The sequence below is a fragment of the Leucoraja erinacea genome, chromosome 8 (assembly GCF_028641065.1).
Source record: "Leucoraja erinacea ecotype New England chromosome 8, Leri_hhj_1, whole genome shotgun sequence".
Taxonomy (NCBI): Eukaryota; Metazoa; Chordata; class Chondrichthyes; order Rajiformes; family Rajidae; genus Leucoraja; species Leucoraja erinaceus.
In genome coordinates, this window is record NC_073384.1 from 44457140 (window position 1) to 44473742 (window position 16603).

The 16603-nt window shown below is 43.5% G+C and overlaps 1 protein-coding gene across 2 annotated transcripts in view; it reads left to right on the forward strand.

Annotated features, from left to right (window-relative positions):
* The window catches only part of stpg4 (sperm-tail PG-rich repeat containing 4), a 42301-nt gene that overhangs the window by 18270 nt on the left and 7428 nt on the right, over positions 1 to 16603 (forward strand). For both annotated transcript variants that reach the window (XM_055639611.1, XM_055639612.1), the window contains one exon: positions 14107 to 14214. In XM_055639611.1, coding sequence (XP_055495586.1) covers positions 14107 to 14214 — 108 coding nt within the window. The remainder of the gene's footprint in view (positions 1 to 14106; positions 14215 to 16603) is intronic.

Genomic DNA, 16603 nt, shown 5'->3' on the forward strand with positions numbered 1-16603 from the left:
CAGATTCTGTTTCTGGGCTACAGTTCCACAGATACCAACAACGTTTCAGCATCCTAACTATTTTTCATGTGTGAGAACAGAAATAAATATTTGTATGGTTTTCATCTGAATTACAGTTCATCAGCTTGTTACCTCAAGCACCGAGCACCGTTGGTGTCTAAGATTGTAACCTCCTGATAGATGGCAATAATGTCAGAAGGAGCTACAAATATCTTTTAGTGAAGAAGGGTCTCGACCCAAAATGTCACCCATTCCTTCTCTCCATAGATGCTGCCTGTCCCGCTGAGTTACTCCAGCATTTTGTCTATCTTTTGTTTAAACCAGCATCTGCAGTTCCTTTCTGCAGATATCTTAAACATACACACATCCCTTTCGTTTCGGGTGAATTATTGTGGTTTGCACACTATTACCAATTCCCTAAACTCAAACTGGCCAGAATCTGTGACAGTCCTGAGTCTGTTGTTATCTTTCTCTAGCCATTGCTAGGGTCATTCTTTATCTTTGCATGGTTGTTCTCCAGTCTCGACGCTCCTTGGTGTCCCCTGCTACTGACAGATATAGGTCCACTGCTAGCTTCATTCCAACTCCTTGGTCACGAGCCAGCTCGCATTACGTTCGGTCAAGGTCCGACCATCTGTTGCTATGATCTTGACAGCTCAACCCCCATCCTTCATCTTAGTATAGTCATACATCTGGCTTTCTGCTCCCACGTCCTACTTATTAGACATAGTGGCGCAGTGGTAGACCTAGGTTCGATCCAGTCTCTTCCAACATTCTAAAGACGTTCAGGTTTGTAAGTTAATTGGTTCTGTAAATTGTTCCTGGTGGGTAGGATCTTCTTCTTATCAAGTCCACACACAAAATTAGAAGTTGTTCAGCCAGAGCTGAACACACTTCTCGGCATCTCCATACAATGGTGTCTTTCTTGTGCGTGGTGGTGGAAAGATTGGTGGAAACAGGGCCGCGACGTGAACGCTCTTTCCTTTACCCCAGTGGGTAGGATAGAACTAGTGTATGGGTGATCATTGTTCAGCAGGAACTCGGTGGGCTAAAGGGCCTGTTTCAACGCTGTGTCATTAAACTAAACTAAACCAATATCTTTAGGTTCAATCCCCATCAGCCTCTACCTGGTCACTAATCTGATGTCTTCAGCTCTCTTGCTCATGGGGCTAGAACCAGGAGAAGGTCACATACCCTGTCAACCCCTTTCCACTATGCAATGAGATCATGTTTGATCTGACCTAACTCCTTTGTACCATTTCCTATAATACGTTTATTTAACAAAAGTTTATTAATCTCAGATTTAGAATTAACAACTGACCCAGTAAAGGGCCTGGCCCACTTTTATGGGCTTTTTTAGGCGACTGCCGCGACTGTCATAGTTGTTGAAGGTCGCCGATAAACGGGCGACTGTATGCCCCTACGACATACAACAGTGCATACAAAAATATTATAATAACATTAAAATTTGGATTATCTATAATATAACTTTAATGGAATTCACCGATGTCATCACCAGCAACTACCTACATCATCCTGGTGACATCACCTACATCAGGCTACCCCCATTGGCATCAAGACAACGGGCCCCAAAGGTTTTGAACATTTCAAAATTCTGCGGCGACCAGAAAGACTCTAGGACACTTTGGGCGACTGAGGAGATCATACAGTCGACACCTCGCCGACCATGTGGCGACAACCTAGTCACCTGTAGTCTCCTAAAAAAATCATCTAAGTGAGGCCCTTAACTATGCCTTATGCAGAACAAAGACTCAAATTTTTATCACCTTCTGCATGGAGAAAGAAAGACTTGGATTTATTCCAAATCTATGTTCTACAGCCAATGAAGTGCATTTTGAAATCCAATCAAGCTGCAACATAAGAGAAATACGGCCATTTTGCAAATGGCAAGCAAGTTCCGAACAGTTAACAGCCATAAAATATATTATATAATCTGAATTGTTGATCAAGGGAAAAGTATGGCCAGAACATCAGGGGTAATATCCAGGAATTTTGAAATAGTGCTATGGGACGTTTTAAAGTTCCTTGGTTCAGCATCTCAGGCAAAAGAAATGTCATCCTTTGCAGTCTGGCAGGTATCTTTAGCAAGTGGGGACAAGACACTCCCCTGCCTTATCACCTCACCAGTATCTCTCTCCCCGATGGCAACAACAGGGATTGGGTTGATTGCATCAGAGCAGGGAGCGCTGACAGGCTCATTCTCTCACTCACTGACTCTGTGAGACTATGTGCAGGCCACTCTTCCTGTGCCTCTGCTCTCCGATCACAGTCGTTCCTACAATCCTCTCCCACACAATGTTTTTGTTCATCTCCGAATGTACAAACAAACAGTTTGCGTCACAAACATTTTTCTGGAACAGAAACCTGTCCTAACTTGGAGACTTCCTCTGCAATGAAATGGTGACCGGTTAAGTGAAGATTATTATAGCTTTATTTCAGACACAGGTCCATATACACATCAAGCAGTACAAAGAATTACAAAGATACATTAAGAATTTGCATATTAGCCTAAAATATATATAAGCTATTGCACCAATGCCGTCTTAGCCTAGACTGCAGAAGCTACAATATAAGGACATTTTTGGGTCCTTTATATGATACCAAGAAAGACAACAAACCGGTTCAGCAGGTAATGTGAATGTGAATGGAATGTGAATGTGAATTCATTTCCAGAGTCCTGCTCAGATTGTGCAGAGAGCTGATTCAAGATGGATAGACACTTGAGATTATGAGTTTGCCAGCCCATTCAGCTCCAGAAACAGTGAAGCAGTCTGAGTGCCAGCAATTGGTTCAATCTTTATCTACCCAGTCCCTTGGGAGGAGGGGCACGCTCAGATCATATGATGTGTCCAGTCACACTCAGGAACATAAGAAAATAGGAGCAGCAGTAGAACACCACACCCGTCTAGGCCACCAGGCCCTTCAACCAACAAGGTCCCTCAGAAAGACACCAAATCAGCTCTCACCAAGAATATGCCCCACTGCCACCACTCAACCAACCATTCTTTGAGCATTTCAGCAGTTAAATGTGAGGTTAAAAAAAATAATTCCACCTTTGTTGAAGTTCACACTGCCCAAAACAAGTTTGGTAAGCTAATCATTCTTCTGTTCAAGCTGGGCCCTAGAGTACACAGTGTCTGCAGCTTCTTGTAATTAATTTGTTTTGTACACAGACTGCTGCTTTATGAAAGGACAGGGATAGCACAAACAGAACCTCATCTGCACATGGTTCGTTAGAAGTGATTACATGAAGGCAGTGATGTCACCACTGGGAAAAGCTAAAAACATCCACCAATCATTAAAAGGCTCCCAGCTCTTAAAAACAAATAATTCACTATTTTGCTAGTAAGTGAATATAAAATTGTGCAGTAAATTGTCCCTCCCATGCATGGTAGGAAACCAATGGACATTTGGGGTTTGGCAGATAAACCGCCAAAAATTGATCTCTTCAATTACTGGAGATTGGACTCATTTTCCTGTTTTCCACTCTTCCCACTAACAGTAGACAAATATTTGTATGTTGCTATGGGAGTCAAATTGCAGTGGAGTAAGATAAATAAAACAAAAACGTTCTCCTGAACCAGGAGTGATCTATGAAACACACATATCACCAATCGCATGATCACTATCAACTTGGTGTTACATTGACATACCAGATGCACGTTCTGGAAAGACCTGTGTTTGGGAGTTGACTAACTAGTGAATAATAAGTCCTTGGCTGAGGTGTAGAATTTATAGGAGCAAATTGCCAGAGTCTGTGATTTCAGAACTATAAGCAAAATACAGTGGAGAAATAATCAAAGGCATTGGCTTTATGTGTAGGAAGGAACTGCAGATGCTGGTTTACACTGAAGATAGACACAAAACGCTGGAATAACTCAGCAGGACAGGCCGCATTATTGGAGAGGAGGGATGTGTTACGTTTTGGGTCAAGACCCTACTTCAGACTGAGTCAGGGGAGAGGGAAACTAGAGCTAGGGAGGAGTACAAAGAGTATGTAAGGTGTGAAAAGGACAGATCATATCAGATGATGCTTAAGGACAATGCTTCATTGTTGGCTGAGGGGAAGGTGACAACGAGGCATAGGAACAATAAAATGAATCGGGACACTGAAACTAGTATGAGAACTAGGGTGGGGGCAGGACGGAGAGAGGGGGAAAAGCAAGGAGTCCACACCTAGAACAGTGGATACAGTAGATGCAGTTGGAGGAGGTTCAAGTGAACCTGTGCCTCACCTGAAAGGACTGTCGAGGTCTTTGGACAGAGTCGAAGGAGGAGGTATAGGGACATGTGTTGCATCTCCTGTGGTTGCTGGGGAAAGTGCCTGGGAAGGGGGTGGTTTGGTTGGGAAGGGACAAGTTAACTAGTGAGTTGTGGAGGGAATGGTCTCCTTGGAAAGCGGAAAGGGGTGGAGATGGGAAGATGTGGCTAGTGGTGGGATCCCGTTGGAGATGGCAAATATGTTGGAGGATTATCTGCTGTATGTGACAGCTGACGGGGTGAAAGGTGAGGACTAGGGGGACTCTTTCCCTGTTGTGACTGGGAGGAGGGGGAGCAAGGGACCCGCTGCAGGATACCGTGGAGACCTGTGTGAGAGCCTCAATTATGATTGAAGAGGGGAATCCCTGTTCCCTAAAGAATTAGGTCAGTGTGGAACACCTCATCTTGGGCGCCAATGCGGCATAGATGGAGGAATTGGGAGTAGGGGCTAGAGTCTTTGCAGGAGGCAGGGTGGGAAGATGTGTAGTCTAGATAGCTGTGGGAGTTAGTGGTTTATAATAAACATCAGTCGATAGTCTATCTCCCGTGATGGAGACGGTGCGATCAAGAAAGAGAAGGAGATGTCAGAGTTGGTCCAAGTGAATTTCAGTGCAGGGTGGAAATTGGTAGTGACTTTAAAAAGTCTGAGTTCTGCATGGGTGCAGGAGGTAGCACTGATGCAGTGGTCAATGTAGCAGAAATAAAGTTCATAGATAGGGCCAGTGTGGACCTGGAAGCTTACAAAGAAGCAAGCATAGCTGGGCCTCATGCGAGTGTGATTTGGAGGAAGTGGGATGAGTTGAAGGAGAAGTTGTTGCGAGTAAGACCAGTTCCGTTAGGCGGAGTAGAGTGTTAGTAATGGGAAATTGGCTGGTTCTGCGGTCGAGGAAGAAACGGAGTGCTTTAAGGACTTCCTGGTGTGGAATGAAGTTGTAGAGTGACTGAACGTCAGCAGGTTTCCAGCCAGAAAGTGATCCAGAGACTTGGGCTTTATCTAAGTCCCGTCAAATGACTCCAGTTTCTAATCCTTGTTACAACTTCAGAGAGTAGGCAACCCTTAAAAAGCTTCTCCAGGGATGGCAAATGGGTAATTTTCAAATAAAGGATGTCTGTTACTGTTTTACCAGGATCCTTTAACAGACTGTGGATACTGGCAAATGATAGGGCCATAAGAATAATCTCAAGAGCCAAGAGTGTTTAGTTGTCATATCACCAATACCAGAATAATGACATTTTTACTTGCAGCAGCATAAGATGTCTGTAAACGCAGTACACATAGATGGCATAATAAAAATCAATAAATTAAAAATATATATTCCTTTCTTAAAAAAATCCCCCAAACCCTAGTGCAATCAAGACAGTTTGTAGTTCATAGTTTAGTTGATATTTATAGTTCAAGAGCCTGATGGTTGTTGGGAAGAAGCTGTTCTAGAGTCTGAACCTAGAGATCATGGTTTACAGACTCGTATACCTTCTTCCTGATGGCAGGAGTGAAATGAGTGGTGTCGGCCATGGTGGTGTCGGTCCTAGATGATGCTGACTGAGGTGGGGTGTTCAGTATCCATGTTGGACTGATCCCTCTCAAATTTAAACAAAAAACTGTAAATGTTAGAAATCTGAAACATAGACACAAAATGCTATTCGGCTCCATTTCTGAAAAGAAGCAGAGTTAATACTTCAGACCTGAAACCTAGTCACTGCCTTACCTAACAGCTGCTGCTGATCTTCAGTTTATGATTTTCCAGCAGCTATGTGAAAACCCAGCTGTAAGACTCCTGAGGCTCACCACGAAGCTGCAAGATTTCAATTTATCTAAACCTTTGAATTCAAATACTCTCCATTCTCAAACATTTCCACCACCTTCAATATGATCCCACCACCAGTCACATCTTCTCATTCCCACTCCTTTTAGGTTTCCGCACAGTGGTACAGCAATAGAGCTGCTGTCTTACAGCGCCAGAGACCCAGGTTTGACGCTGACCACGGATGCTGTTCGTATGGAGTTTGTATGTTCTCGTGACCTCATGAGGTTTCTCTGGGTGCTCTGGTATCCTCCCACATTCCAAAGACATACAGCTTTTTTAGGTTAATTGTTTCTGTAAACATTGTCCCTAGGGTGTAGGATAGTGTTAGTGTATGGGGTGAAGGCCTGTCAGTGTGGAACCAGTGAGCCGAATGTCCTGTTTCCTCACTGTATCTCTAAAAAAACGACTACTCCGTCCGCAACTCCTTGGTTTACTCATCTCTTCCCTCCAAAACCACCCCTTCCCCAGGTCTTTTCATCTTCGGCCTTTTGACCAACCATCTGCCAACCAAAACCTCCCCTCACCAGTAGCCATCTATCATTTGCCAGGCTTTGTCCTACACCCGCCTCACTTCCAGTCTTCTCCTCCCTACTATAATCAGTCTGAAGAAAAATCCCGACCCAACATGTCGCCTATCCATCTTCGCCAAAGATGCTGCCCTGACATGTTGACTTTCTTTAACACTATGCCTCTTTTTTTTAATCCAAATATCACCGTGGCAAAGTTTGAAATTCTTTGGCCACCATAAAACCTGATTACCACGACCCCCAGCTGATTTGTGTTACTGTCTGTTTAAGGTGATTGTAGTTCTGCACAGTATGGTTTCTCCCCAGTGCTCTCAGTGTTACCACAAATGTGCAGAAAATGCCACTGATTTTCCCAACACCCCGAGTACAAATCTAAAAGGAACATTGTAGTTTAAACAAGTGATCTGCACAGCTATCATCCAGTAATTTTTCTGAGAAAATCCCATTGGACCTCTGGCAAAGTTCTTGATGAGCCATAATTGGTAAATTACTGCCGTTCATCCTATGTTCTTGCCAACTGTCCTCCACAGACACAGAATCATCTCCCTACTTGTGGAGGAATGGCAATGCAACATAAGATGAACGCCTGAAATGTACTAGTTACAATCTTTTCACTCGGGCCTGATCTGTACGGAGAAGTTGAGCAGGCTAGGACTTTATTCCTTGGAGTGCAGGAGAATGAGGGGTGATCTTCTGGAAGTGCATAACATCATGAGAGGAATAGGGTAAATGCTCAGAATCTTGTACCCAGAGTAAGGGAATCAAGAACCAGAGGAGATAGGTTTAAGATGAGGGGGGGAACCTGAAGGGCAACCTTTTCACAAACAGGGTGGTAGGTATATGGAACGAGCTTCCAGAGGAGGTAGTTGAGGCAGATACTATCACAGCATTTAAAAAACATTTGGACAATTACATGGATAGGAAAGGTTTCGAGGGATATGGCCAAACGCAAGCATGTGGGACTAGTATAGATAGGTCGACATGGGCAGGTTGGGCCGAATGGCCCGAATCCATGCTCCATGACCATGACTTACTGTTTGAATTTTACCTTCTTGTGATGTTCGTATTGTAGGTTAGGGTTAATTTTGCAGCTGTATTACATCAAGAGAAGTCAGTCCTGACATTTGAGTAGATTTATTAATGTAATATGTAAGTCTGCTCTCTTGTGAAAGCTCAGAAGATTCATTATCCAGACGACATCAATTTGTATTGTACCAGTGCAGCTAGATAAAATCTGAATGCCCTCAAGCATGTGTTCAGTCTGTTCCCACCATCGCTTCCTATGGTAAATTCTTCATTTTACATTCTTTCTTTCATGAAAATATTGTCTTCAAATCCAGATAAAAATTAAAGTTACTTCTGGAAGAAAATACACTAGTTACAATGGATGCTATGTATTTAGTTTGTTTTAGTTTAGAATGTGAAAACAGGCCCTTTGGCCCACTGAGTCCACTGGTTCTCGATCACCCATACAACAGTGCTATCTTCCACACTAGGGGCAATATATGGAAGGCAATTAACCTATAAAACTGCAAGTCTTTGGAATGTGGGAGGAAACCAGAACGCCCAGAGAAAACCTATGGGATCACAAGAAGAATGTACAAACTCTGCACAGACAGCATCCATTGCCAGGATCCACCCTGGGTCTATGGTGCTGTGAGGCAACAGCTCTACCTCTGCACCACTGTGCCTCCCTTACATACATTTCATTTGTTTCTTCACTTTTTGTACTGATATAATATGTTTTCAAGTTCTATTTGTTTACTTTGCTCGAGTGAAAGAAATAAAAGTACAAATAAGTTGTCAGGGCATAATGAAGGGCATTGTGGCCAATTATATATATTTTGAAGCATGGACACGATACGACAGAACGTTATCTATCCCAGAAGGGAAATTGGTCGCAGTTAGATAGTAAATCCTGTGTCCAGATTTCAGGCTCCAGCGAAGAGTAATATGTTAATGATCAAATAATTTGTTTTGGCGATGTCATCTGGGTTTGGAAGCTCCGCTGTTTTTCTGTAGAACTGTCATGGGATCGAAAGCAGACAGAGCTATGATTAAGCACCCTATCTAATAAAGACAGCAGCTCTGACAGTGCAATGCTCCTTTGTGGCTGCAGGCCTGAATGATGTGCTCTGGGTACTGGATTTATACCTACAACCTTGTGGCTGAGAGGTATACTAAACGGTGAAGGTTTTTTTGTTAATCGTGCACTCGAAAGAAGAGAAAATCCTTTAAAAATGAGAGATTGGAGCATTAAGCAAGATGTTATATTTTTATGCAGACGACTGCATTGGTGCTACATCCTGCACCCACACACTGACTTCACCCATTTCACCACTAACATCCATCCGGCACTCAAATACACCTGGACCATTTCCGACATTTATCTAACATTTTGTTGACCTCACTATCTCCATCGCAGGTGATAGACTACTGACCGACATCCACTATAAACCCACTGACTCCCATGGCTATCTGGACTACACCTCTTCGCACCCTGCTTCCTATAAGGACTCCATCCCCATCTCCAAATTCCTCCGTCTACGCCGCATCTGCACCCAGCATGAGGTGTTCCATACCAGGGCATCGGAGATGTCCTCATTTTTCAGGGAACGGGGGTCCCACTCTTCTACCATAGATGAGGCTCCCACCTGGGTCTCTTCTATGCCCTGTGACTCTGCTCTCACTCCCCATCCTCCCATTTGTAACAAGGGCAGAGTCCTCCTTGTTCTCACCTTCCACTCTACCAACCGTCACATACAACAAATAATCCTCCGACATTTTCGCAACCTCCAACCAACTTGCGTAAGGCTCCAATCTCTAATTTTTAAAGGATTTTCTCTTCTTTCGAGTGCACGATTAACAAAAAAACCTTCACCGATTAGTATACCTCTCAGCCAAAAGGTTGTAGGTACAAATGCAGTGCCAAAGCATTGACCCCACTAGTTGCCACATCTTCCCATCTTCTCCCCTGTCTGCTTTCCACAGAGACTGCTCCCTCCGTAACTCCCTGGTCAATTCGCCCCTTCCCTCCCGAACCACCCCCTCTCCTGTCACTTTCCCTTGTAACCGCAAGAAATGCTACACTTGTCGCTTTACCTCCCCCCCTTGACTGCATTCAAGGACCCAAGCAGTCTTTCCAGGTGCAGCAGAGGTTCACCTGCACCTCCTCCAACCTCATCTATTGCATCCCCTGCTCCAGGTGTCAGCTGCTCTACATCGGTGAGACCCAACGTCGGCTTGTCGATCGCTTCGCTGAACACCTCCGCTCGGTTCGCAATAACCAACCTGATCTCCTGGTGGCTCAGCACTTCAACTCCCCCTCCCATTCCGAATCCAACCTTTCTGTCCTGGGCCTCCTCCATGGCCAGAGTGAGGACCACCGTAAATTGGAAGAGCAGCACCTCATATTTCGCTTGGGCAGTTTATACCCCAGCAATATGAACATTGACTTCTCTAATTTCAGATAGTCCCTACTTCCTCCTCCCCTTCTCAGCTCTCCCTCAGCCCACTGACTCCTCCTCTTCCTTTCTTCTTCCCGCACCCCCCCTCCCCCCCCTACTCTCACATCAGTCTGAAGAAGGGTTTCGACCTGAAACGTTGCCTATTTCCTTTGCTCCATAGATGCTGCCCCACCCACTGAGTTTTTCCAGCATTTTTGTCTGCCTTTGTTTTATTTTAAATGCCTGATTCAGGAAAATGCAAGAGGTTAGTGAGTCACTATAACGAGTTAGCTATTCGCCTCCAGCCATTTGAATAGAGTTTTATTCATTTGCAGGATGCTGTTATAGGTAAGGAAATTGCTTTATTTTTTTTACCCTTTATAGATAGATGTTCAAGTTACTAAGTAACACAGTTGAACAGTACGACTTTTTTATGTTACATACAATATAATAAACACATTTACAACTTAAAAGACATTTGGACAGATATACAGTATACAGCAAATGGAACTAGCCCGCAATGACATCTTGGTCAGCATGGAGAAGATATTTGGATGGGGTTTAGTGGGAAATGGGCCAAATGCAGGCAAATAGGATTAACCCAGAATGCAAACTTGGTCAGTATGACCAAGATGGGCCAAGGAACTTGTTTCCATGCTGTATAGCTCTATGACTAGTACAGAAACAGGCCCTGCAACCCACTTTGTTCACGCAGACCATTAAGTGTCCATTATATTAATCCCATTTACCAGCACATGGTCTCTTTATAAACAATAATGTTTTGGTTAATGTTCTAGGCTCACTTTACTTTTGTGAATAATCTGTTATTACCTTGTGAGTTCAGCATTTAATGGTAGTAAGTGGGGCAAGGTAAAAAAACATTGGAAAAATAATCAGTGTCACAGCAGATAGAAACCCTTGTTCAGGTTAACAGGCACAAGTTTGCACCACGACTGTGCACCCACTGGTTTCCCATTTGTAGAATAATATTGGCAGGGAATTAAAGCAACAGTTCAATGAAGGTCCTGACATCCGACAGGATAGCCAAATGGATCAAAATTCCTTAAATATAAAACATTTACTCACTGTATTTGATATTGTTGAATGTTATTGTGCTGTTGAATATATTATTGTGCTTGGTCCAGTCCAAGGTATATACAGAGCCTCAGAATAAAAGGACGTACCTTCGGAATGTAGTTGAGAAGGAATTTATTTTGCCAAAGGGTGGTGAATCTGTGGACTATATTGCCACAGATGGCTGTCGAGGCCAAGACATTGGGTATCAAGCAGAGATTGATAGATTCTTGATTAGTAAAGATGTTAAAGATTTACGGGGAGATGGCAGGAGAATTGGGTCGAGAGTGAAAAATAGATCAGCCATGATTGAATGGTGGAGTAGACTCGATGGGCTGAATGGCCCAATTCTGCTCCTATGTGTTGTGGTCTTATGGAGGCAGACACAGAGTGTTGGAGTAACTCAGCGGGTTAGGCAACATCTCTGGAGAGCATGGATTGGTGATGTTTCAGGGTTGGGACCCTTCTTGAGACTCATTTTGGGAGAAGAGGCCTTGCAGGTAATAGGTTGATGGAGATGACGAGACTTTTTTGATAGGCAGATGGTTGGACAAATGCCAGAGAAGTTACATATAGAGGCAACCTTTAAGAAAAATATAACAGAAATTGTTTTAAAAAATGAAATATATTACAATACACAGCAGTGTTGTGGCTATCTGTTAATATCTCTTCACTCCAGAGCACACTGAACCCTGCCCCGCTTATGCTGAATATCAGGTGTAAAATCTACAGAGTACTCAAGACTGCACATCACTTATATGACTCCATTGCTATAGCTCCCAAGTTTTCATTTGATGAATCAGATATATTCTGGGAAACAGCAGTTAATATTCAGCAAAGCACAAGGGACTGCAGATGCTGGAATCTGGAGCAAATAAGGAACGCAGCTTGAGGAACTCTGGATCAGACAATCCCTTTGAACAGGAATGGACAGACAATGTTTCGCATCAAGACCCTTCATCTAAACATAACTTTTATGCAGTTCATATTTACCCACTTTTCCAATAAGGCAATTATAGGATACGCATAGGATAAATAACCACAAGCTCATCACTGCACAAAAGCAGAACCCTGTGGCTTCAATGATGTTTAGTTGAACTGCACAAGGAAGAGATATTGTGACCACCAGCTTCACAAATGAAAAAAGATGGCAAATGTGATTTTAGCCATGGGGTTCAGGCCAAAGGTCAGATCACAATGACTACCCACTAAAATAACTAGCAGGGTCATCCCATTCATTCTTTAGGGGTTTAAGTAAACCATTAAATGTATCGCTAAAAGAGACAATCTATCGTGAAGATTCTAACATGGAGTCACTTTGTATCTTATCTTCTTTCTCTTCGCTGTATCTTTTATACTTGATTGTATTCCATTTAAGTATTATCGGATTTGATTGGATAGCATGAAAACAAATGCTTTTCACTATACCTGAGTACACATGACAATGATAAACCTAAACCCAAGAGCCTACAGATATAGAAACCTTGATCAAAACAAAGTGCTCGAGGAACTCAGCAGGCCAGGCAGCATCTACGGGTAGACTGGACATGCGACTTCTCATCATCGTGCATGCATAGTTGTCTGCAAAATGTTGCACTTTGAGATATAAAAGCAAAAGACAAATTAAAGAATTCTATCTTTAATTTATGTTTATATTGTTTTTATCAAGTGCAGGGAACTGGAGATCCACAAGAATTTGGCAGCAGAGTGCACAGTGCGCAGCCTCACAGTACTGGAGTCCCTGGTTGGATCCTGACCTTGGGGGCTGGCTGTGCCTAGTTTGCACATTATTCCTGTGACCTCCTGGGTTTCCTCTGGGTGTTCCAGTTTCTTCGCCCATATCCCAAAGATGTGTGGTTTTGTAGGTTAATTCGCCTCTGTAAATTGCTCCTAGTGTGCAGGGAGTGGGGTGAAAAAAAGCACTCTTTGGATAACACAGAATTGGCGTGGCGTGAACGGGGTGATTTGATGGTTGGCCCCGCTCCAGGAGCTCTTCGGACACGTTGCGGGAGCCCTGAAAAGCGGTCTCCCTCCAGGGACCCGCGGGCCGAAGAGTCCACAGACCTGCCGTGTTTCCGTGCAGCAGCCGTTCCTCTCTAAACTCCGGAATCGGCAAACATTTACTAAAGTCCCCCGGTTCTTAGTTGGAGGCCACTCCTCGTTAAGAAGGAACTGCAGAGATTAAAAAGTTTCCCCCTCCCTCCCCCCCACCCCAAAATCGAAGGTAGACAAAAACATACTAGGAGAAAAACTCAACGCGGTGAGGCAGAGCCGCTGCTGACGAGTCGCGCCGGAGCAGAATTAGTGTGAACGGGGGATTGACGTTGGCGTTCTGGCCGAAGAGCATGTTTCCGTGCCGTTTCAGACTGAAGATTGACTAAAGATTTTTAGTTCAAGAAGGAACTGGTTCCTAGACCCTCGGTTGAGGCAGCATCTGTCATGTCTGGGCAACGTTTTTCATCTTTGAAGATTGATCTTTCATGGGTTCCTCCCTCCATAAAATCTTCATGTCTGGATTTTCATTTTCTTGCTTTCTCATTTTTTTTTACTCTTTTGATCTTTTCTTGGCTCATTCATTGAAAAACATTTTTTTGAGGTGAATAAGAAAGGATGCCATGAATAACAAATTAAGCTCTTTGTTTTCTTACTGAGAAAGTGAATCCATAAATATTCTGTATTCAGTCCCTCTTAAGGATTAATGAAAGCACTGTAGACTGAGAGGACTAATTCCTGAGCTATGCACTGCTTTGTAACATGCCTTGCCCAGACATCTGGTCAGCTCCGCATTGTTATAATGCGGCCAATAATTGACCATCTGGACTCACACAAATGAAGAATGGTTACTTGAGTGTGTTGATATGGGTTGCTGACAATTGTGGGCCCGTACCACAACACATGAGGCCTTTGATTAGCCAGTAATTTGACTGCCATTTAGTTGGATCATTCACTGATTGCCTCTTCTCTGCCCTGCAGAAAGAAGGGCCGGCACCAGGACACTACGACGTGAAGGATCAGACTCTGACTCAGATCATGAGTTCCCCCTTTCAATCCAAAGTGCCTCGGTTTTTACCTAGCACCAGCGTGAGTATGAAAAGATAGCCTCTAAGTTGTTTCTAAATAAAATACAGCTCTACATATTGATCTGGAAAAGAAAGCCTAAAATGTGACAAGGCATCTTCAAAAGCAAGTGTAATCGGATTACTAAAGCATGCAAATGGTTGGCTGAAGCCTGCACAGAGTATGTCATATTTCAATGCATGTTGCCACTGACAAGGAACACTTTTGACACATTTTCCAATGTGAGGAGAGAAAGCTGGGCTGTAATGAGCCAACGCTGGCTGATCTGCAACTGAATGATCTGAGTTTTCCATGGTCAGTCCAACTGAAATTTTCAGATGAGCTGGCTGCTAATCAAGTCACGGAGGATGCCAGGAGCACTTAAAGGGATATATCCTCAGAAACACAGAAAGCACCACATTTTTTTCTTTCCCCAACATTTCTTCTAGTTTTGGATATTTTCAGCATATTTTACAGCCTTGAAGGCAAATGCAGGGATTGGCGAAACCAAATAAAAGGCCGCATTACAATGGGACCAGGAAATGGTTCATGGGGGCAAAATAAAAATGTATACATACCCCAAATTGTACGGGTATTCAGAACATGAGTTTCATTGACATTGAATTCAAGGGACTTGAGCAGGAGTACAGAAGTTTAAAAATGCATACCTCCAAATTCATGGACTGTTTCTTCCCAGCTGTTATCAGGCAACTAATCCATCCTCTCACCAACTTGAGAGCAGTCTTGATCAGATTTTGCTGGACTTTATCATGCACTAAACGTTATCCTCTATCTGTACACTGTGGATGGCTTGATTTGTATCATGCATAGCCTTTTCGTTGACTGGATAGCACACAACAATAAGCTTTTCACTGTACCTCAGTACACATGACAATAATAGTAACAATAAACTAAAATCTATACTGACCCTCCAGAGCAACACAGAGAGTACAGTGTGTGCATCAGGTATGAGATGTTAAAACAAGGCCCGTTTACTTTCTCAGGTGGATGTATAATATCTTATGGCATTATCTAAAGGAGCAAAGAGAGTTTTCCCCAGTGTCCTATTAACATTAATATCTCAACCATGCATCTCATGCTGTATATCTGGCTGTGTGAAAATTGCCTCCATGTTTAGGCCGCAAAGCAGCCAGACAGCAGAAACACCACTCAAAGAGAAGGCCGAGGCTGCAGGGGAGATGAGCTAGTTCCCAGAATTATCAATGGGACATGCACATCCTATTACAGAGGGAAGGTGTCATAGAGTCGGCCAGTGTGGAAAAAAGCCTTTTGGCCCAATTTGTCCACTCCATCTACATAAGCAGCTCCAAATATTTCCTATCTATGTACCTGTCCAAAATCTTAATTAACGTTCTTGCTATTGAGGGAATGCAGTGTAGATTCATGAGGTTAATTCCCAGGATGGCGGGGCTGTCATATGATGAAAGAATGGTGTGGCTGGGCTTGTATTCACTGGAATTTAGAAGGATGAGAGGGAATCTTATAGAAACCTATAAAATTATTAAGGCATTGGACATGCTAGATGCAGGAAACATGTTCCCAATGTTGTGAGAGTCCAGAACCAGGGGCCACAGTTTAAGAATAAGGGGTAGGCCATTTAGAACTGAGATGAGGGAAAATGTTTTCACACAGAGAGTTGTGAATTTGTGGAATTCTCAGCCTCAGAAGGCAGTGGAGGCTGATTCACTGGATGCATTCAAAAGAGAGTTAGATAGAGCTCTTAGGGCTAGTGGAATCAAGGGATATGGGGAGAAGGCAGGAACGGGGTACTGATTGTGGATGATCAGCCATGATCACATTGAATGGCGGTGCTGGCTCAAAGGGCTGAATGGCCTACTCCTGCATTTATTATCTAGGTATCTATCTATGTAACGTTGTTATATTACCTGCCTCAACTACTTTCTCTGGCACCAGGTTCCAGATACCAACCTGATGAGTGTTTGATGGCACTGGGCCTGTGCTCGCTGGAGTTTAGACGAATGAGGGGAAGATCTCTTGAAATGTACGGAATAGTGAAAGGCTTGGATAGAGTGGATGTGGATAGAATGTTTCCACTAGTGGGAGTCTAGGACTAGAGGTCATAGTGTCAGAATTAAAGGACTAACCTTTAGGAAGGAGATGAGAAGGAATTTCTTTAGTCAGAGGGTGGTGAATCTGTGGAGTTCTTTGCCACAGAAGGCTGTGCACGCCAAGTCAATTGATATATTTAAAGCAGAGATAGATTCTTGATTAGTACGGGTGTCAGGGGTTATGGGGAAAAGGCAGGAGAATGGAGTTAGGAGGGAGAGATAGATCAGCCATGATTGAATGGCAGAGTAGACCTGGTGGGCCGAATGGCCTAATTCTTCTCCTATCACTTGTGACCTTATGACCCTCAGTGTACAAAATTTGC